General features: G+C 36.6%; 1 protein-coding gene across 3 annotated transcripts in view; it reads left to right on the top strand.

Annotated features, from left to right (window-relative positions):
• STXBP5 (syntaxin binding protein 5) overlaps window positions 1-23418 on the top strand; it is a 95511-nt gene that overhangs the window by 11612 nt on the left and 60481 nt on the right. For all 3 annotated transcript variants that reach the window (XM_054393136.1, XM_054393128.1, XM_054393120.1), the window contains exons 3-5: window positions 12924-13005; window positions 14194-14294; window positions 22962-23096. In XM_054393136.1, coding sequence (XP_054249111.1) covers window positions 12924-13005; window positions 14194-14294; window positions 22962-23096 — 318 coding nt within the window. The remainder of the gene's footprint in view (window positions 1-12923; window positions 13006-14193; window positions 14295-22961; window positions 23097-23418) is intronic.

Here is a 23418-nt window from a genome sequence, read left to right as displayed (position 1 = left end):
TTGTTTCAGGGTTTTTTTCTGTATTAAAATTGCCAATAATTTCCAGATCAAATAAATGCTGTTCTGAATAAAAGATTAAAAAAAAAAAAAGAAAAGTGGGAAGGAGGTAGCATTTCCTGAGCAAACCTTACTGACTTTTGATCTGTTGTTCCTGCTGGTAATTCCCAGTAAGAGAAGCAGTGTATCAGAAGGTGCTAACAGTGGAGTTTGGTTACAAAATATTTTAGAACTGCAGTTTTGCGTTTTAGTGTATCATAATCAGAGGCAGTTGCAGTTATTTGTGATAGTCGTCTTGCACATAGCTAAGTGCATGCTGTCACTTCCAAGCCAGATTTTGTGATGACATTTGTGTGGCCTCTTTTACCTCCTATAGTTTTCTGTAGAAAAACTGTCTGTTTGTAACTTAATAAACAGTTTAATGCAGGGAAGTTAACCTGTAATGCATTCAGTGTAATATTAGTGTTAACAGCCATAAAAGCCCCTATTAGAGCTGTTAGCAAATAAGGCTCTACAGAAATAAACTTAAATTCTAAAGATCTGCAAGTACATAGATAGTGACAGTTGGTGCATAGCTATAACTGGAAAGCAAAGTGATCAATATTTGAATGCATCAGTATATTTGATGCTCTGCTTTGCAGCAAAACTGGTTTGTAATTGCAGCAGACTAAAGAAAACTAGCTCTGGTTTTGTTTTAGTACCTGATTTAGAGAAGGACAAGAAACTCAGTAAGTTTCTTGGATTATGCCTTTGTTACAGCGCTGGACACAGGTGGGATCTCTCCCAAAAGACCTGTGTACCAAAAGGGGTTTTAGTACAGAGTTATATAGCCCATGCTTCTTATCTATTCAAAAATTTATCTGTGTAAAAACGACAGAGGTATGTTGATATTTTCACAGGAAGGCCTGTTTTTTCCTATCTATACAAAGGTTATCTATCTAAGAATAACAGGGGTATGCTGACGTTTCACAGAAAATCCTGGTACTTCCTAGCTATACAAAGGTTATCTATCTAAGAACAGGGGGATGGCAATATTCTATAGGAAGCCCTGGTTTCTGTTTGTTTTGCTTTCCTTCTTTTCTTAAAATGTTGCTGGTTCTTTTCAAACAGGGTCCATCTGCCCCTGTCTGTATTCCAACTAATTATAAGAAAGGGGAGTTACTTAGTGTTTCCCTTCTATTCTTCATTAATTTTGTAACTCCAAGGATTTTCTACTTATCATACCAGGCATTACAATTCCCATGGGGACTGAAATGTGGTAATATGTGGCTTGAATGTGACTATATGGTAGTCACTTTAAAAAATTGTCTTGTTGGATTTTCTCCATTATAAAGGCATATATAGACAAAAAAAAGAGGCTGTTACTAGTCTTGTACCTGAGGGTAAGGTCATCTGCTTTGACATAGCAGTAGGAATGATCACTAACCACTTTCTCTGGCAAGTAGGAGCTGCCTGCATTTCATTTCAGTAGTAGACAGAAGTTACAGGGATCCTTACAATTTTATTAAAATTCTAAAATATCTTAACACTATTTTCCCATACATGCTCAGAATTGATCTTGTCTGCCTAGTGCACCCTGGACTGGACAGAATGCTTAAAAGCTTTAGCAATTATTTCAGTGAAACCCTTTTAAAGAAAGATAGTTTGTAAAACCAGTAGTATTTGAGTGTTACCTACCTAGAGGCTTTTATAGCTCAATTAAAGTTGGATTGGCTTTTACAAATGTTGCCTTCCTTTATTTTCAAGATGAACCTGGGATGACAGGGAATGCTGCAGAAACTTCGGAGAGATTACATCAATTCCAAGAATGCTACTTACATGTTTCTTTTGTAAGTTTTGTGTATAATTCCATAGTAATTTGCATGTCTGAATTCAAGCTGATAATTATAATACTGTATTATAGAATAATAAACATAATGTACTATATGTATAGATACAGTATATTAAATAAAAATGGGATTGTCTTGAACTAGATCTTTGAGTCATAAACATCACAGCAGTCAAAGTAGAAAGCTCTGAATCAGTGGTTAAGTACGTTTGTATGTTCTTTGAACCATCTACTGATACCTGGCTTTTTGATTTGTTACCAAATCTGCCCAACAAACTTTAAAGAGCATGGTAAACAAAAGTCATTATTTTGTCCGCATTTTGAGTTGTGCGTTTTCAATGGCATGTATTGGGAGGAGGGTAGCTAGAATTGTTGAGAATAGATGTGCCTTGAAGAGGTGCCTTGAAGAGGATTAACAATGCTTAGTTTCCTCAGTGTAGGGAGGAGGAGAAGGGGTAAATATGTTCAAGGATTGTAAAATTAAGATGGAAATAGTTAAAATGTATGCTGAGCTGTCATGCAAAAAATTAGGGAGTATTCAATAAAACACTATTAGACTGATTTAAAAAATACAGTACAATTTTTTTTTTTTTTTTTTTTTTTTTTTTTACTTTGGATATAACGAACAGAAATTTTGTATTTTTTGGGGAGTGGGATGTAGTGTCAGACCACACTGGTGTATTCGGGAGAGGAATGATCAAACTCAGACAATAGCTCAACAAGCAAATGCTGAAGGGACTGGACTGTAATTTGTCCTCTAATATACCTAGTCTGCTAGGAGGGTTTGGTCTTGAAGTGGATAGGGGTAGGGTGAAAAAAGTGGCCAAGTTTGTGTGCTCGCCTTTAATGTTGAGTAGGAAATGATCCTAGGCTGCATGGGCCTCTGGGTTGAGTCAGTATGGTGACTTTTACTCTGACTGACTCTCATCATTGGAAAGATTTCCTTAAGTATGAAGTTCAACAATATGGTTGCACTAACGTAAGTTCAACTTGGCACTTCTCATCTGTAATCTTTTTTTTTATAAACAACAATTCAAATTTTCTCAGCTTTTATGGTTTGGTAGCAAGGAATTAATCTTCACTGCTTGAGCAAAATTTACCAGATGCTTGAACAGTTGATGAAACACTTCCTGTAGTATGATAAAACAGATCACCAAGATTGGTGTGATGTAATCATGAGCCTTAACGTCAAGGAAGCTGACATGGAAACTTGAGTGTGGTTATCAGCCTGTGATCTGATCATGTTCTCTTCTTTCACTTTTTTCTACAGTGGAGATTACTGTTGCAATTAGAACAGAGTGCTGGGCGAGTTCAGAAGACAATGGCTTTGAGAGTGTTTTACAGGGGGGAAAAAACTACCTTGTGCCATTCTTCAAATTACAGTGCTATTACAGTAGTTGCATCCAATTTGATAAAGAAGATGCTACTAACAGTTGCTGCTCTAATCTACAAAGGAATGGATTGGCATTTTTAGGAATAGAATCTCATCTGGTGTAGGAAAGCTCAGTCAGAGAGACTGTTCTTGCAAAATATTCCTGAGTTCTATTTTGTGTCAAACTTAAAATCAACAATTTCAGTTACCAAAGAGGCAAAATATTTAAAAGCACAGTTTGAAAACATTTTTTGTACAGCAAACTATGTAGGCAAACCCACCAAAAGTATAGGTCTTTGCATTCTGAAACTTCTCATTGTCTTCTATAGTACATTAAAAGTATATAGTTGTAAATTATACAAACGTGCTTAATTTGGAGGGAGTTCACTTCTGCTGCAATTAAAATCAATATGTGATACTAGTTAGTGCTGTCTTGGTGTATTGATTGAGAATCTTTAAAGATGGTCAGTGTAACTGCACTCTGGATGATACTGAATCATTATAAAATTCACTTTCAGCTCCTAATAAGAATGTCAGAAACTATTTAGTAGTCTAAAGTATCTTAGTAGCTTGGTTCTGGTCAGAGCTATTTGGTGTATTATTTCTCTGGCTACCCTTTTGTCATTGTTTGTTTGTTTTTAAGGACTGCTCATGGCAGGGAGGTAGGAGTAGAGGATGTCAAGAGTTTCCAACCTAAGTCATTCTCTGGCTACTAATAAATGCCATTCTGCATCCTGGGTTTTTTTGTTGTTTGACTGGAATGCATGTATTAGCCTGTTGTGGATTTTGGTAAAACAGACTTCATCCTGGGGTATGTGTGACAGGTCACAGAGATTGTATGAAGAGTTTGTTCCCTTTATAGTTGCTATTTTGAATTACTGGAAATTACTGATTGATAGAAATGATGTCTGCTTGTCTTTCAAAACCTAGTCAGTTTGTCTTTATCCTAAACATACGCAATTTTAAATGTGTATGATTGCTCTTTTCTTAACAATTCTTAAAAATTACTATTTCAAGAGTTTTTGAATGTGCATTAGTACCATCTCCTTTGGGTAGACTTAATTGTAGTTCTTGTCCATGAATACCTCCCAAGAATGTATCTGTCCTGGAAGAGGCCATCTAGGGTGGTCTGGGGTGAATGATTTAACTTGTTTTTATCTCTTTTTGCTCTGCTTCAAGAGGATCAAATTTATATATGTATGCAGTCTGGGAGGAGGGATAAGGCTTGAGTTTGTTGAAACGTTTCTATATGCTGACTGTGCAGTCTTGTTTACTGCACATTGAATTCAAGGACTTTTGAGCAGACTCTGAATGTGTGGGCATGTGTAGATGATTCTTGACTTAAACAAGCCTGCTTCTTTCAACCTTCTCTAGAGGGTGAAAGTTGAGAACCTGGGCATTCATAGGGAAAAATGAGTAGTAAACAGACTTAAGGTTGCAGTGCTAGCATATCAATTGATGTTTTTTATAGTCCTATCTTGTGGAAAAACCCGGGATACTTTGCAAGCAAAACACCTTCAGGCTTGTAGTGCTTCAGAGAATTAAAGTGAATCTGTTTGCAGTTGGCTGGTAAAGATTCTCTGTCTGTAAGGGAGAATACACTTGCCTTTTCTCTTAATACATCTATAAGTTGAGTTTAGGTCACATGGAACTTTTTACTGTCATGAAGTCTAATACTTTTATAATTATTTTTCTTTAAGTCACACAGAGCTACTGACTACTGTAAATAAACAATGGGATTATTCGTTCCTGTTTAAGATTGACATTTTGCTGTGCTAACATTTGGAAGAAAGAAATAAACTTTGAATGGTACTTTGTAAGGGTAGCATTTATTCACTTCTAACTTCTTTTTACCCAAATCAGAGAAACAGATTTCCTCCATGTTTCTGGTTTGTTTATGGGTTGGTTTTTTTTTGCCTTCCCCCCCATTCCACTAAATGTTTAAGAGGAACATCACAGGCAATTGACAGATAGAAACTTAATGCTTACTACTTTGTATATGAGTCTCCTATGCTTTTACTCCTCACCATGCGAGGCTTTTGTATCACTTGTAGTGAGTTGTGGTAGTGGTAGCTGGCTGAAAACTGCATCACTGGTTTCCTCTTGCGTTTTTTTTTTTCATGGAAAGTGTTAACGGAAGTGAACATTCAAAACAATATTCTCTGTAGCTGAGCAGAAAAAGCTGTCTGATACTCAAAACACTTAAATGTTTTAAATCACTTTAAGCAGTGAATTACAGTGTGTTGATGCGGGTTCTGGGAGACAAACAAAGCAGGTCTGATCTGAGTAGGCTACAATGCCGTGTTAGTTTTAATGATCTAAATTTGCTACTTAAAAATCATCTTGAGGTTGAATGAAGAGTCCTGTTCCAAATAGTAATTTTCTTTCATCCGATGCTGTGGATATTGTCATATTATGACATTTTTGAAGCACTGTTTTCTGTAGCTGGAAATTTCCTAGAGTAGATGGGAAACTCAGTCTGTTTGAATTCTGTAACTTCAGGTTTTGACACTAAAACCTCAGTAAAGCTCTGGACTGTTGTGGTAGTCTACCTTAAACAATGAGTGTGATTATTTTCATTATTTAATCTTTATTAATGTATTTTTTAATGTTATTTGCAGTGGGTACAAAAAAAAAAACAAGTCCAAACTTCCTTTTAGTTTTGTACTTTCAACAACTCATTTTGAAAGCATTTTTGTCTGAGGAACCCGGCTGTATTTCCCTTCAAGCACATCTTTGTGCTTGAAACTGCCGTCAGTAACAATTCCTTCAAGCCATTATATGAAGAGAATGGGGTTTCCCTTTGCACCTGGAACAGTTTATGTTAAAGGATTGTAGTATATAGATATTAATTAATTTGGGTACTTTTATCTATAGGAAACAGATGTTTTGTCTGTGAAACCTGCTATCATGCAGCTGTATCTTTAGTATAATTACCTGTGTCCTGACTTTTGAAATCTCCTGTGATTGCAGCATTTCATATAAAGCTTCTTATTTTAGGATGCTGAGGTAATGCTGAGACCTTTCTCTTTTGATTAGAATGTGGGCCCAATCTGTGTTTTTTTTTGTTTTGATAAAACTTACAGCAAAGTATTACCTGCAAGACTTTTTCCCTTCTGTCAAAGTTGATCAAAATACCTCTGCATCTGGAACAACTGTAAAAAGAAGAGTAAACATGGAATGGGTAGTCTTATTCTTAATGATATGCTTCACATTTTAGTAGTGTTGCAGAACTGCAAGTTTTAATGCCAGTTCTTTGGGGTTTTGTCTGACAATTTAATTTAGGTCTTTCTAATAAAATTTATTTCTTTTTTGAGACTATTTTAAAATAAAATTGAAGCAAAATAATACAAATGTTTACTAGCTGTGTTGAGAGTGCATAAACTTTTAAAAATAAATAACCATAATACGTGTATTGATGTATTAAGTTTGCATAAGCAACTTCTAGGGACAATGCCAACCTTTGAATAGTCCATCTCAAGCTGGATTTCTGGTAAACACAAGCCACAAATACCACTTTGTGTAACACTGACACGCAGCAATTTTTGTGGTGTGGAATAGAGCTATGTGCAATAGCTATTTGGTCCAGATATTTTTGCTAACTTAAAGATACTTCACCAAAATACAATAATCCCTTTTAATATTTTGGCATGTAATAAACTATTTTTCCAAGTTCTATGGAAAGCACAAAAAAATTGAAGAAACCGTGAGGAGGAAATGGTTTTGTATATGAAAGTAAAATTTTTAGCTCCAAGGTACCCCTTGTTTATGTGAGGGGACATAGTTCCCTCTCTTGATTTTGATGGAACAGTGCCATCTACTGAACTACTCGAATTGTACCTGAGTTTTTCATTTGTGATGGTACTTTTGAGCAAACATGCAATAAAATTGTCACAGCTACTTTGACAGTAATGAACTAGTAAGTTACTCAATTCATTTTAGTTTTGAAAATCACCAAATTTATGCTATAGTAGAACCTGAAGAGGCTTAAAATACAATTGATAATGGTGTTCTAGAAAAACTATATTACAGAATACTTGGAGTAGTATGGGACAGTTATTGATAGAGGCTTATGTTTGAGTGTTATTTTGAAATGGAGATTTAAGATCTCTCTGTACATACGCCTTTGAGCAGGCTTCAGGAAAACTCTCTCCTGAGACCCATTTGTTTGCATTATGTTTGAATTAGGATTTAGATACTGCTAGGTGAAGTATTTAAACAGCAATATCAGCAGTATTGCTTGTGAACATCACTTTGAGTATGTGGAAGGTCTAGCTTGTGACTGCTAGCAGTAGTGAGTCTGGGAGCAGACTTGCCCTGTCAAGTTGGTACAGTGTCAAACTTCTACCACCTTCGGGGGCTGAATTTCTATTTAATGTGACTGGTGGTACCTCTAATCACTGCAGCAAGTGATGTTGCTGGTAAATACTTCCAAAGGCTATAGAAGCAAAAACCTATGCTTTGCATCACTGTTTTGATAAAACTCCTTGTCATAAACTACACTTTCTCCAAAAGGGTGTTTGTAAGAGGGAGTTATTTACATCACTGGTACAAGGCAAAATGGTGTGGGAAGCAGAAGGGTGGATTTGAGTCTCATCCACAAGTTGTTGAAGGATTGTGTCCAGAGGGGAGGATATAGTATCAGTATTGAGATGAGAGAGCACAGCAACATCTGGTGGAGAAATTCATGCATGTGACTGACTTAATTTAATTTAGGAGGTCTCCAAGACCTTTCCATCATCCAGATACACCAACACTTTGATAATGTTCTGTTCTGCCCACATTAGTCTTATCTTTTTTTATCCCTTCTTTCTCAAAGTGGATAAAAGTAGATATACAAAGTGACGAATATCAAAGGTGAAGAATGCATTCTCATAGTAAACTGTTAGCAGCAGTGATTTCCACTTGATGAACTTTCATCTCCATTTTAAAGACCTAGTCTGGTTTTGCTTAATGCTGTTATACACATAAGAAAATGGATCTAAAATACTAACAAACATTATTGTGTACTTTTGCAAACATAAATACTGAAACATGGGGAGAAATAAAGATCTACTTAGCTGAGTGGTATAAACAAGATGCTGTAATTCTAAAGTTGGTGAAAAATAGTGATATGATATTGTATCTGGATTGGTATGAAGTTTAAAACTCTCCCAAAAATATTTAGTGTATTTCTTTGTATTCAGTTGGTATTTGGGTATGAAAAAATTAGTCAGTTTTGTAGATAGTGGCTGTAGTATTTTCTGACTTTCTGAATTACTCTCTCTTGCTAAATAGCAGTGTCTTGCTAGGTTGTTCTTTATGAGATTTTCTGTGATAGATCATGCAGTCTGTGCAAGTAATGGTACTGACTAGATCTAAGTGCGGGTAACATTGGCAGTTAGGAAATCTGTGTGAAGCTCTTCTTCTACTGCTTTAGTCCAGCTTAGATGCATCATCAGGACTTTATGGTACTCTGTAACAATGTCAACAAGTCTTCAGTTTTTATCTGTTGTTGAATTGTATACAGACTTGAAAATGGTGAGTAATGTCAAGCAGACTCTTCATCTTCTTCAAATACTATTTGGAAATCTCACCATTGCTGTGCGGGTTTTTTTATCTTTGTTCTGATAATTGTTGGAGACCACCATCAAAGCATGTGGCAAATGTGTGTGCAAAATAAGTGGTGGCTTTGCCTATGAAAGTAGTTCAGTAAAGTTCAAGTAAAGTAGAAAACTGCTACATAGCAATGATTATAGTAAAACATGCAGGTGTAATAAGTCCATGCTGCAGATTGGTATAGGTAAGAATAGGGTGAGTAATCTACTGCCCTTAGTATTTTGTATGTATTCACATCAGTGGTATGCCTGTTTTCCTTTACTTGGAGATCTATTTTTTGCATCCAAGTTGCCAAATGCTTAAAACCTGTCAGGTATTACAATTACAGTTTTGAGAAGTATCTCGGAACGAATTCTAAAAGCTCTTTCCATTTCAGATTTGTCTTAGTCCTGAGCTGTTGCAACAGTGGGAAATCTGGTATGGGAACATAGTCCCTATCTTGCTGTACTGTAGAGGTGTAGTGACATGAAGATGCAGGTATCTGTGTTTCAATAGATAATTTATGCTAGGGATTGAATTTACAGCTACAGTTTTGCAACTCTCCTATATCAGATGGGTCAAGCACAGGTGAAGAACCATGCAATATTCCTAGGGTTGCTTAGAGTAACTTTAAATAAATTTATTTTAAGCTCTTCTGAGGCTTTCATGAATATTCTGGAAGCATTTATTTGTTTGTTTTCAGAATGTTACTTCTAAGGGCAAATGTATGCTGTGTTGCTCTATGTAGATAAGCTAGAATTAATGGTAATAATTTTGAAAATTAGTATTTTGAAAAGAGAGCTCTCATTTTACTAACTGAACGGCTTTTGTTTTGCCTTGGTGGGGGCAGAGGTGAAAGAAGCTTAGATCTGAAGCTTGTTTTGGAAAAAAAAAAAATAACTGTTGCCTTCTCTCATAAATGGAAATAAAATCAGGGTTATTGCATGATATTAAATTATCCTGGTACTATGTTTTTCCTATGTACAACCTGCACTTCTACAGCTGTGAACACTTATGTTAAAACATGAGTGTGTTCTCTTTTCTTTCTCTAAGCCACAGCTTTTTTCTAACTTCAAAACAAAACAATGCAGTGAAGACAGTAAAAAAACTAGTGTTTTCCAGGACTGATTACCTAATGGCCATTGGGAATACAGAAGCAATATTCAAAGGTACAGATGAAAAACTATTAGTTTATCTAGTTTGTTAATATTTTTGAATAGGAGATTAAGCAGGAATAGAAGAAAGAAACTTGTGGAAGTGAAGGAGGAAGGATGGGTCTTTGATTAGAAAATTGCTCACAGCATACAGTTTCCTCTAGAGATATTCTAGGTTTTTCGAAGAGTTTTTCTTGTCTGCAAAATTAAAATGCTTTGTCCATCTTGTCATAGTTCATTATTTTTGCTTGTTTTGGAGACTACTATGTGGTAGATGGTCATTGCTTAGTGCAGTGAGCTCTCTTGCCTTAAGCACACATGCACAAATATGGGGGATTTGGACAAATTGCATTCCCTGAGATGCTGCCTGGTTTGTGTGGCTGAGAAATGCTGAACACGTACTGAAAGGGGCATGCATTATCAGCCCTCTATGCGAAGTGTCGTGCACTGGGAGGCACTGCATTGCTTTAGAAAAGAAGATTAATGCTGGTTAGGAGGATGATATTAATTTGAGATGAGAAGAATAATTTTAGCTACCAGCTGAAAAAGTGAGGATGACATAATACTTGAGCAAAGGAGTTAAATGGGACTAGGTACAAGGGCTATTTCTATTCTGCTGATAACTGTAAGCACTATAAAGACAGCCAAGACACTATTTTCAGATCTGCCTGTGAAGCTTCCTCTAATTTGTCAGGAGTAACTTGCGCAAAATGTTTAAAGCCTGTGTAAGCTTACCTCTGGTTCATGTTTACTGATTTCTGGAGAAAGAACTGGTTCAGGTGCCCTAGTAAATTAAATGCAAAAGGATTTTTTGTTTAAAGAAACATTCAAGTGTTCTTAATATTGTAGTTTTTACTGACTAGTGTTAGCAGTGCTTCCAGAAATACTTGTATCAGAAATACCTGGAGAAAACATTTGATGGATAGAGTTTTGAAGCTGGAGTAAAATGAAGAATCTGTGGGCTTTGCTTTTTTCTGGGTCATATTCTTCTTGTTTTGAGGCAGGGTAGCTGTAAAACCTCAATTTCAAATAAACTCTGTAGGCAAATGAACAAGTCTTACGTTTAATTATGTTGGAAGCTGATGTTCAAGGGAGAAGCTGGGGAGATATTTTGCTGAAAAACTACCTGTGTCAGTGCAGGTACAGAAGTTCTAAAGTCTGGTTCCTGTAAACATCTGAATTTCACTTCTAGAAATTGCCTTTTGTGTATTTCTGCGAACAATTATTCAAGCAAATGCAGAAACATGAGCAACCCTGAAGCAAATGTCCTCTGAAACTTCTAGTATTTCTTGTGGGGATACTTCTTCCAGTCTGGCAATTTACATAGTTAATACATAGTTAATGCAGAAGCATTATTAAAATTATTCTTTAAAATTATTCTGAGTGTGTGTAGGACAGCATTATTTATGGGGACAAACCTTCCTTCTCATCCCCAAAGTTTAACATCTCTCTTTTTTTTTTTTTTTCCTTTTTTTTTTAAGAGCTGTATGGCATCCATGGCATACAGATGATTTTTTTGTACAGGAAACTGTGCTGGGAATTTAAATTGCAAGGGGAAAAAAATAGGTGAGGCAAGCTGGCTCTTTAAGCCCTTCTATGCCAGAACAAAATTAAAGTACTAATTCTGTTCAGGGAAGAAGGCTGGTATTAAGTTTGCTGGATTATTCAACATCTGTTTAGTATCTCATCACTTTGCTGGACATTATTCAGACTCGTTAGTCTAGAAGAATGGGATTGCAGTTTAAAAGTAAAAAATATTAGTGTGTTGAAGCAGACTTGTTGCTATTGTAGTTCTGCTTATGTTTTTATCTTGCCAGTTTAGAGGTTGAACAGAATATGTTTAAATTTTGATTTTCATGCAGCCTAATAATCTCTTCAGCTTGTCAACTGTCTCTAGTGCGAATGCATATATCCTTAAGAGTACTTGGTTTTGATCAACAATTTCTTAGTAAAAGGGAAACCCACAGAGTGGATGAGAATTGTACTGGTTGTTGTTTGTGTAATTTCTAGCTTATTCTGAGATAACAGATTGTACGTTATATTCCCAGTTTTGCTTACATCTTTGGAGTGATTTCTTTCCCCCAAAACACAAAGGTATTCCTTCAAAACAAAGTGTTTAGGTCCTTGACAAATTATTCTCCAGAAATCCCAGGCGTACTGTAATGATGAAATGATTTGTTTAATCAATCTGGATTTATTTCTGCCATCTTCTAGAGGCTGGAGAGTTTGCTTAATTTCATATAGGAAAAAGAGGTTAGCCACATTGGAAATACAGAATGTTTGCGACTAATAAATGAATCAAAGTGTGAAGAACTGAAAGAAACTGTTTTGCTGCTGCTTGATAGCCTTTATGGAAGTATAGGACTGATTGTGAGAGGGAAGATGAACAAACTTCCATCATCTTGTAGATGCTGTAAATCCAGGAAATTTTGATACAGAGATCCTGGAAACTTAGATTACATATAATTTACCACTGAGTCGTTCATATTTCAACTTCTGATCTTTTTATTTCTATCACAGCAATTATTTTTAGCATACCTTGCATTATTCAGCTGCTCTTGCATCTGTAGTGGTTTAAAAAGGAAAGAAGGCCCCTTCAGCTTGAAAAAGTGGTCATGACACTAGCTTAGATTAACTTCATTTTCTACTAGTGCTGATATTGAGCACTGCTGAACGAGTGTTTCATCATTCTCTATGCTTTTCCTGGTGAAGAAGCTCTATGTATAACTGCTTCACTTACAGTTATTTAAAATTTTCTATTCCTTGAGGATAAATAAGATTGGCTTTTTAATTTTTTTGTGTTATTCATAAATTATTTCTTTGATCACTCATCTTTGTGGCTAAATATGAATGCATTAGCTAGCAGGAGGATGTTAACCTTTTTGAATGTGGTATTAGTGGTAATGACAGTGTTGATTATGGTGTTTAGCATTTGGTGGTTTGGGTGTTTTCCCTTATGTTACATACAACAATTCCTTAATGGTACCAATTCCAGCTTTGGTCGGCCAGGAGTTGAATGTTACTGCCAACATGAGAGTGGAGCTGCAGTAATTCAGCTTCAGTTCCTGATTAATGAGGTGAGTAAAATAATGTAAATATTCCATAACTAAGAGCAGACAAATTAAGCAAGCATCACAATCAGCTAACACGAGTGACTCTTGGCATGAATGGCAAATAGCAATAACAGTTATAAATAAATAAACATTTATAATTTCAGAAAGTGCTTGACTGCTGAAAATATCTTTGTTTCTAGGGTATTCCCTTGCAGTAAGCAAGATTGGTTGGTTGGGTTGTGGGTTTAGTTTTCTTATTTTTAAACTAGGAACATTTATTCATGTCATTGAACATTGCAAGTTAATCTCTTGACCTGGACAGGCTGGATCAATGTTCTAAGGTCAATTGTATGCGATTCATAAAGGCCAAGTACTGGCTTCTGCTCTTGGGTCACAATAACCCCATGCAACACCACAGGCTTGAAGAGTAGCTGAAAAGCTGCCCAGTAGAGAAAGACCTGGGGGTGTTGATCAGTAACCAGCTGAAAATGAGCCAGCAGTATGCTCAGGCAGCCAAAGCCAGCAACATCCTGGCCTGTATCAGGAATAGTGTGACAAGCAGATCTAGGGAAGTAATTGTCACCTTGTACTTAGTACTGGTGAGGCCACGCCGTGAGTACCATGTTCAGTTTTGGGGCCCTTGCTACAAGAAGACATTGAGGTGCTGGAGTGTGTCCAAAGAAGGGCAGTAAAGCTGGTGAATGGTGTGAAGAACCATGGTCTTATGAGAAGCAGCTGAGGAAACTGGGATTGTTTATTCTGGAGAAGAAGAGCCTGAAGGCAGACCTTACTGCTCTCTACCACTACCTGAAAGGGTAATCATACACTGGGATAGGCTCCCCAGGGAGGTGGCTGAATCACCATCCTTGAAAATGTTTTAAAGACACAGATGTGGTGCTAAGGAACATGATTTAGTGCCAGACTTGGTGGAGTTAGATAATGGCTGGACTCAGTCTTAAAGGTTTTTCCCAACAGAAATTATTCTATCATTCTGTTCTTGAAATAGTAAAGTATAATACTGCACCAAATGAGTGATTAAGTGACATGTGATTACATCATTACATCATTGCTACTACTTAGAACTTTGCTGTGGTGTTGATGCACATGCTTGTAAATAATTTTTTAAAATCCTTTTATTATGGTTCCACTGATTATGATCTACTTTTACTAGGGCTATGAAAATAAGTTGACTAAAACTTTTCTTTCTCATAGGGAGCTCTTGTGAGTGCCTTGGCTGATGATACCTTACACCTGTGGAACTTACGTCAGAAGAGACCTGCTATACTTCATTCACTCAAATTTAACCGAGAACGGTAGGGAGTGGGCTATTCTTGCTTTAGTCCTTCCCATTACACCATGTGCTGTTGTAAGGTCAGATTTATTAATGCAGTCCAACTCATAACTTGCTAAATAATTGAAACTGGATTTACATTAGGTTAGAGTTTCAAGCTGTTAAGGCTCAAAGACACACCAGTGACCTAAAGTGAGGTGACTTTAAGACTTTACATATTGCGTTGCTGGACATCAGTTTTTTCATCTTTAAAGCATTGAAGGCTAAAAGACTTTGAAAGGATTTTGGAACAAAAAGTGCATGTGTATGTATGCACCAAGAAGACAGCCCAGGGCTCTGGGCAACCTGGTCTAGTTGAAGATGCCCCTGCTTACTGCAGAGGGACTTGAACTGGATGACCTTTGAAGGCCCTTTACAACCCAGACCATTCTATGATTCTATGATAACAGGAAAACTAATTCAGTTGGAAATTTTTCACCCCTTATGACAAAATTGCAATTCGTGTTAGAGCTCCTGTATGTATCAGAAGCTGAAAACAAAATGATTTTTGATTAACAATTTTAAGACTCAAATAACATCATTGTAAGCAGTCTAAGGAGACATTTAAGATTAAATTTCTAAATGTGGAATACATCTCTGAAGGAAAAGTGTGGGTATGTTTTTTTTGTTTGTTTGCTTGCTTGCTTTTGGTGGTGGTGTTTTTTGGGTTTTGTTTGTTTGTTTTTAACAAGTAGTCCTTCTTTTCCAGTATGAGTAAAGTCTCAACTGGAATGCTGTGCCTCCTATTGAGCACACTCTTCAGAGGTGGACTGCTAAGGGAGCTAAAAGGATACGACCAATAAAAGAGAATAATCTGTGACTTGTACCTCTGAATAGAGGAGGAAGTAATAAACTTTAATGGTTAGCAATAGAGTTAAATTAAATATTTATGAAAAACTTGCTAGTGTAATGTCATGCAAAGTGCTAAACAGACTATTGGGAGGGTTATGGAGTAACCTTGTGGTTTTAAGAAGTAGGTCATAAACTTGTGAGGAATAACATAAATGCAGATTACTGGAGATTCTGGGGATGGAGAACTAAGTGATTCTAAGTTCCTTTTGAGGTTGTTCCTGTGATCATTGTGCATAACATTTTATCAGGGCCTGCAGGGATAGGGCAAAAGGTAATGATTTTAAGATGAAAGAGATTAGATTTACATTAGGTAGAAGGAAGAAATTCTTTACTTTGAGGATGGTGAAACTCTGGAACAGATTGTACAGAGAGGTTGTGGATGCCCCATCCCTGGAAGTGTTCAAGAGCAAGTTGTATGGGGCTTTGAGCAACCTGATCTAGTGAAAGAAGTCCCTGTCCATGGCAAGGAGGTTGGAACTAGATGTTCTTTAAAAGCCTTTTTCATACTGAAACCATTCTGTGATTCTAAATGGTTAGGCACAAACCAGAAAGTGCTGTTGACAGAGCAAAATTTTCTGCCTTAAGGGAGTAACAGTGTTCCTTTATGCAGCATAGGAATCACGTGGAGAGAAATGCAGTTCACAACATCTAGTTTAACAGGGATTGTACAGCTATAGGAGATGCAGTTGTGTATCCAAACCAAATTTTTCTCTCCTGCTTCCCTCTTCTTTCTTCAATGATTTTTCTGCTCAGGTGACCAAGAAGGCCAACAGAATCCTGGCCTGTATTGGAGAGTGTGACCCAACAGACTAGCCCTCCTATATTCAGCATTGGTGAGGCCTCACCTTGAATATTGTGTTCAATTTTTGGCCCCTCACTACAAGTGGAATATGTCCAAGGAAGGGCAAGGGATCTGGTAAGGGTCATAGAAGGAGCCGTTGAGGGAATGGGGATTGTTTGCCTGGATAAAAGGAGGCTTGGAGGAGACTATTACTTTCTACAACTACCTGACAGGAGTGAGTTGGAGGCTCAGTCTCCTATAGCTTGTTACTCAGGACAAGACAGGAGGAAATGGCCTCAAGTTGTGCCAGGGGATGTTAATGGGTAGATTTGTAGGAAGAACTTCTTCCCTGAAAGGATTATAAAGCACTGCAACAGACTGCCCAGGGAAGGTGTTCAGAAGATAGGTGGATGTGGTACTGAGGCACTTGGTTTAGGGGTGACCTGGCAGTGCAGGGTCGGATTTGATGAACTTAAAAATCTCTTCCAACCAAACTGACTGTATGATTCTATGAAGGGAAAAAAAAGTCCTTAGAGGGGAAACAAAGCCAAATCTTTACTACATGACTTGAAGAGATGATAACAGTTAAATAGATGTTTTTATGACTTTGTAGATGCTACGGTTTAAAATTAGGTACCTGATGGGGGTGTCTGGAAGTGTGTTGACATTGTGGAGAAGCAGTATTTATAGCCTGTTTAATACAAGTTGAGTTTAATATGTCACAGGCCAGCTATTATTCAGATTTTCTTTCCAAATTAGTATTTCATGTATAAGGATTAGATGTGAACTAGAAGGTTAGTTGTAGCATAGGAAGCTAACTATAGCATTTATCTGCAAACAGAAGGATGTTCTAGTCTGAAGGATATTCTAGTTTTGAAAAAAAAGTAAATGAGAAGGCTATGACTTGTTAATAAATTCTGTACTCTCCTGGCACAGCCTTTTTCCCTCTCTGGCTAGTTCCTTACTTTTAGCCATATGGCAGATTTGCTGCCCGGTGTTTATCAGTGCAATTTCTACATTTTACATTAATCTCTTCTGTTGGGAATCTAGTTTGACTAGCCTGCTTTCAAGCCTTCTATTAACATCTTTCAAATAAGGAATAAAAAACAGGCATAGCTTGTTTGTAAATCTTGTGTCAGGTGTTAAGTATTTTGTATACTTATGTGAAAATCGGAGTTTTAAATTATCTGTAAATGCAGTCTCTAGTATATGTGACTGGAAAGTGGTGTGAGTTTTTGCTTTTCAGCTTATGAGGAGGGAGCTGGGAGTAGTGAGAGTTGCTTTTTCTTTTAAAATAATTCTGTATCCATTACAGACTTTGTTCTGAGCTGTGGAAAATGTCTTTGGTGACAAGCAAAGTGACAAGCAGTCTTTAAAGATGCTGCTTTCTGTTGAATGCTTGAATGACTTGAGTATCTGTAGATAAACTGGTGGGTTTTTTATAAATTCATAGCTCTTGACTGCATTTTGTACCAGTGATGGTTAGTAATTTGAAGCAAGCCTTCTGAACTGATAGTTGATGATTTTTTTGATGTATAACAAATCCGTTAATTGAAATTACTACCAGATGTCAGAAGCACAGTGCACAACAAGCTAGTTTTGCAAGTTTTCTGGCCTTTTGTTCCTGTTGCATTTGTGTGGGTTTTGCAGCTGCTTCATGTTCTAGTTGCCAAATGGAAGCTAGAAGATACTAAACCAATGTCACAATAAGCTTGGCCGCTGTTCCTTGCATAACGATGCTGACATTGAAAGGATTGCTTGCATGACTTGTCATGCAAGTTTGTATTACCTCTTTGCAAAACACACAATTAAGTGTGTGAACTTTGGTAACCTAGGTTTTGTACTTCTCTAAGGCTTCTTCAGTGTGTCACAATGTACTTCCTTTGTCATCTATAAATATCCTACATATCATAAAATAGTGGTCTGTATATATGTAAGGCAAGCCTCATATCAGATTTGTTTTAACTTGATAGAAAATGTTAATATTAGGCTAGATTTAACTCTGAAATAAGTACAATTAATACATCTTATTAAATACTGAAAGCATGTTGTGCAGCAGATATCCAGTCTGGACAGTTTAGTTTACTGTCTGGCTAGTTTTTAATTTTCCTTCCATGCAGGAGCTGTTCAACTTTGTGCTGACCTAAGGTGTGAAAAGGTCAAGCACATCACTACTGAGTCAGGGACTTTGAGAGAACCAGTTTAAGAGGAAGAATACAGACTGACTTGATTTTTTTTTTTTTAATTTGTGGTGATTGATAACAAATTTGTCTCCTTTGCTGCAAACCCCAAACCAATTAGCTTTGCATACAAGTGTGAAAAATTTGTTCAGTAATTGAAGACTTAGATCCTTCCTGAGCTGAGATCTCCTGTTTTAATGGCAAAAATTAGTTTACTTAACATAAAGACAAGAACCAGAATCGTAGCATAAGTATAGAATTGTTTAATGAGTGAGTCTGTCACTGAATGCATTGATAATGGTTTAACTTTACTATATCAACTTTCATCCTGTGGGATTGAAATAGCTTTCCTCAGCATGAAACTGCACAACTCAGTTACAAAATTAGCGTTTGAGTATCACTGAGTTTGCATCCTGCAAACATCAGGATACAGCTGTAAAACAGGAACTTCAGCATTGTTTGTAACACAAACTCAGTCTACAGTGACTGAAAAATCCCACTTGTGTTTATGAATTAATAAACAAGACTTAACTCTTATTGTGGAATACGCCTTACCTAGTTAAGTACTGTTAACTGTTTACCCGGCCACTGCATTAGCAGACATTAGTTGTAAGAGAATTTTTCCATATTCACAAATTCACTGAATTTGTGAACTGGCCAATTCTGCTCCTGTGTAGGTAGCAGAAGGACACAGGTTTTCTTGCCAGTGAGAGCAGGTGATGACAGGCATTGCTGTTGGGGTTTTGCTTGTGAGGCTTTTTTCTTCCCTTTCCTGTGTGTTGGTATTGCTGTTTCATTTCCAGCATGTGTATGAGGACTGGCTTTTTCCCCTTAGCCTTTTGTGTTTTGCGGTAGGATTATTGTGAACCTGACTGAGGAATTTACAAATATATACCCAAACAGTGGTTCTGAGAAGTTGTGTTCTGCATCTTTAGAGAGTCAATGATACACCAAGTACAAGTTCAATATACAACACAACTAAGCTTTTCAATGCTCACCACATCTCTTTGCCTTTGTGGTGTTATAGGTGTTATATAATAGCTTCTTTTACCTCGTGGACTTTAAAAATGTTAGTCAAAGATGATCCACTGGATGATGTAACTGGAAGATGCTTTATCTTGTTTCAAGAAGTTATCAGGAGAAAATGAACTTCGATGATCTCTGGAGGTCCCTTTTAACCCCTAACATCCTGTGATCCTGATAGGTATTTCAAGCTTATTACTCTTGTGAGATCTGGAAATAGACCTCTTGAAGCAGTCTGGCAAAATCACAGCCTGTGCTTGTCTCCATGTCATTCTGACACTGGTGCTTCACTTTTTATGTTCCTTAGAAGATTTGACAAGAGACTGGTCATGAAGTCTAGGCTAACATAACAAAATTTGCAGCTTCTGAATTTTACATGGTGACTATTTCATGCAGAAAAGGTTGAAGATAGAGGTATGCAGAATACAACTTCAGTAGCTTAACACTTTTCTTTTTAGGAAATACTTATTTTGGGTAGACAGCAATGATCTGAGCAGCTAGTGTAATTACAGTAGCCCGCAGCCTAGGATCTACAGATGGTTTCAGTGACTGAAAAGCTGCTGCCAGTGTTAGTTGTTCATCAAGGTACTTGTCACTGTGCTTTGGTACAGCAGTGGAAAATTCTGAAGAACATACTACTTCATAATGCAGTAGACTAAGGAAAATTTGCTTTTTAATTTAATTTAGAAGGATTTCTGTTAGAGTAATAATACACTCAAGATATAAGCCTGTCATTTTTACTTAGTATTTCCCTTAAAATCCTAATTCTTTGACTTGTGTATTAATTTAATAAATTGTATTCTTTGATATCTCTTAATTAAATTTCTCTAGGGAGTACTATCACTTGCTTTAACTATTTTCACATATGCTGTAAACCAACCTCAATTAAGATTTTTTTTTTTTAAACTAACTTTGACAGATTATCGCAAAAGATAGATGGTCTGCAGTTAAGAAAAATCCTTTCAGCAGGTTTACAAACTGCTTCTTAAAGACTCCCCTGTCACTGCTGTGGTGTTTTTGCACCATACAGAATTTGGAATTTACCCCAAAAAGAGTTAATAACCACAATGCAAATAATATTTGCAAAACCTAGACTAAATGCAAAAGTAAACTAAGTATAAAAGGTAATAAACATATACATACACATAACCCAACAATAGCCCAGACCCCTCTGGGCAAAGCCCAGAAGGCTGTTCTAAGCTAAAAAAATACTCTCTCTCCCCATCCCCACCTAAGTTTACCATAACCCAACCAAAGTGAGGAGAAATCAAGCAAAGGCAGAAGGAGAAAAGGGGGAAAAAAAGAAGAGAGAACAAGCTGTACTTCAGATTATATAGAAATTTGCAGACCAATTGGAGTGGGATAAAGATACCTCATATTTCCTGCTCAACTCCTTGGAGACTTCCAGCCCCATGGACTCTCGAATTCTCTCAAACTTTTATTAACAATAATACATTAGAACAGTAGTCCTAAACCCATAACAACTGCTAATACTGTCCCATAAGCAATATCACATGTAAGTATAGTAAGAACAAGAAATAGAAGGATTTTTCTTTTATCAATATCTTCCACTGCTAGTGTACCAGTGGGTTTTCTGTATGTACTTTTTTTTTCCTTGAGCTGCTTATTCAAACCTTTTAAATTCATTTCACAGAGAAGTGAAATGACTTGTGGGTATTTTTGGTAGGGAAGGGAGTGGCTTTGCAACTAAGCAGTGAAGAGGAAAATTTTGTGCTTAGGGAGAAGTACAGCTACTGAAACTATCTTGATTGTTTTGGAGTTGCATAACAGAATCTTGTTTTAGCAGTAATGCTAGCATATATTAATCACTGTAGATTTTAGGGTTTTTTTTAGAAAATCTCTTTCAAAGCATAGATTTTTGGTTTTTCTCTAAAGGGTGGTTTTGGTTTTTTTGCACAGGTATGGTGAAGTGTAATATTTGGAATAAAGTGCTGTGTACAATATTTGCACTATGCTAAATGTTCAATCTACATTGCAAAATGTACTGTATACTTACTGAGCTAGCTGAAATTTTCTTGGGGATAATGTGGGGAATCCGTTGTGCTATGAAAGAGCTGCCTGCAAAAGCCTACTTCCTGTGATCAGACAGTCCCAGGCTGTCTCTTTAAGAACACAAAACTTGTCTATTATTATTATTATAATATATATGCTTCTGTTACAGTATTTTTGCTAGAGTGGTTTGATAGAGGAAAGGATAACTATGGTGCTCTGCTATTGCTGGTACAGTATTTTCAGGCAGTTGGAGTTTGTGCGGAAGAAACACTCTAAATAAAACTTTTTTTAAAGTCTATCTGTAGTCTTTTCCATCTATTCACAAGAATTTATTGTATTTTCCTCATTTATGTACATATCCATTTGTGGGTAGGGAGAGAGGAAAGGGGAGTTAAAGAAATGGCCAGAGGCATTACATGGCAACTTCCACTTCTGCTGATCTTAAAATATGTTATGGGTGGAGTACACTATTCTAACCCTGTGGCAGAAGAATGGTTTTCTTGAAAGAAAAATCTACTTTTTCTGTCTTTTTGTTGTTTGGGGTTTTTTAGTTGGTTGTTTGTTTTGTTTGTTTTTTTTTTTAGGGAAAAAAAACCCATGCTATTCATGGACAAGTGCTAAATAAGCAAGTATTGCCTCACCACCAAGAAGATTCAAATCTTTTGTTTCTGTCCTCCAAGTTTGAATCCCTTCTGATCCTTAGTTCAATTTTCAGTGGAGCAAGCTAGGCCACTAAGTATAGTCTGTATGTTGATGTGCTAGTATGTTGTCACTGGTCCTTCAGATAGTCATAGCTTCACTGAATTGTGTTTAAGAGGACTATAACCTTTCCAGTGTTGTTTAAAATCTGTGTAGCTGAAGGTGTTGCCTTTTTTTCTTGAGCATTTGGCTTTTATGATGGAAATGTTGGACAACTATAATTGACAGCATTACTCACAGATCAAGACACACCTATGTCCCTGCTCCTAAATATTATTTATTTCTGGCTGCTAGGCTACTTTTTTTTTTTTTTTGTAATCCAAGTAATCTGGCTGCCAGCTACTTCTAACATGGGGAGTCCTGGCACAGAAGCTATCATGTACAGTTCTGAGGGTTTATCTTTTCATGCTGCATCTCTTTTCCCTTCCCAATGACCTGCTTGTAATGTGAGAGCTCTGTTACTGGGCAGTAAGGTTTTGGGGCATGGGTTTTGTTTAGATACTTCTAGATGAAGAGGAACCTACGAGGTAGAAAATGTGGTTTAAGAAAAATAATAGCCCCAGATTTAAACTACCTTTAAAAATACTTTTATAATTGTTTAGGATTGATTTTAAGCTTGCTCTGTAGAGGATGTTAGGCTACATGTAAGTTTATATTGCTTATGGTTTGTTTTCTAGCTTTGTCTTCTCACTTGAAGCCAGCTTAATCTTCATAAAGCTACTTCTGAGAATACTTTATGTAAAACTGCAAGGGGAGATTTCTATCTTATAACAAGAGTATTGCATTTTAAGTTTAAAATCACAGCAGTCTTGAGCAAATGCATTTAGAGTCACAGAATGAGAGGGGTTAGAAGGGACCTCTGGAGATCGTTTGTCCAACCACCCTGCTAACACAGGCAGTTTTGTTTATTTCAAGTTTTTATATTGCCTGTGCATCTCTTACTTCTGTCATTACTTCTTTATTGGTTTTGCTGCTTTCTCTGCCTGTAACTTCTTTTGTTTCTGCCTATTTGCCTATGACCTTTTTCCTACTTTTTGGCGATGTAGACCTTGAAGTGTAAGGTATCTAAAAGACTACTTCCTTTTTCCTGACTTTCTTTCAGGATAACGTTTTGTCATCTGCCTTTCCAAAGTAAATGGCTCTACGTGGGAACTGAAAGAGGAAACATTCACATTGTCAATGTGGAGTCATTTACTCTCTCAGGCTATGTCATCATGTGGAATAAAGCCATTGAACTGTGAGTTTAATCAAATGTTGTCTGAGGGAAGGGAACACAAGTGTCCCAGATAGCATTTCTGTAACTGATGTTACTATTGTTACCTAGAGTGGCTTGCATAATGGTCTCAACTACAGCAAATAGGTGATCAAAGGATATAAATAGTGGTGTAAACACTTTTTTTTTCCATAAATGTGGACTGCTAGTGTTAATTCACATATTTCTACCTATAACACTATTTTACCATAGTGCCTGTAATAGACTTAAACATAGAGAAAATAAAGATAGATTAAGAACTGATAAAGAACTGGAACTGCTGGTAAAGAACTAGAAAAAATAATGT

Source organism: Indicator indicator, chromosome 2 (genome assembly GCF_027791375.1).
Source record: "Indicator indicator isolate 239-I01 chromosome 2, UM_Iind_1.1, whole genome shotgun sequence".
NCBI classification, from domain to species: domain Eukaryota; kingdom Metazoa; phylum Chordata; class Aves; order Piciformes; family Indicatoridae; genus Indicator; species Indicator indicator.
This window is presented reverse-complemented; position numbering and strand designations above follow the sequence as displayed.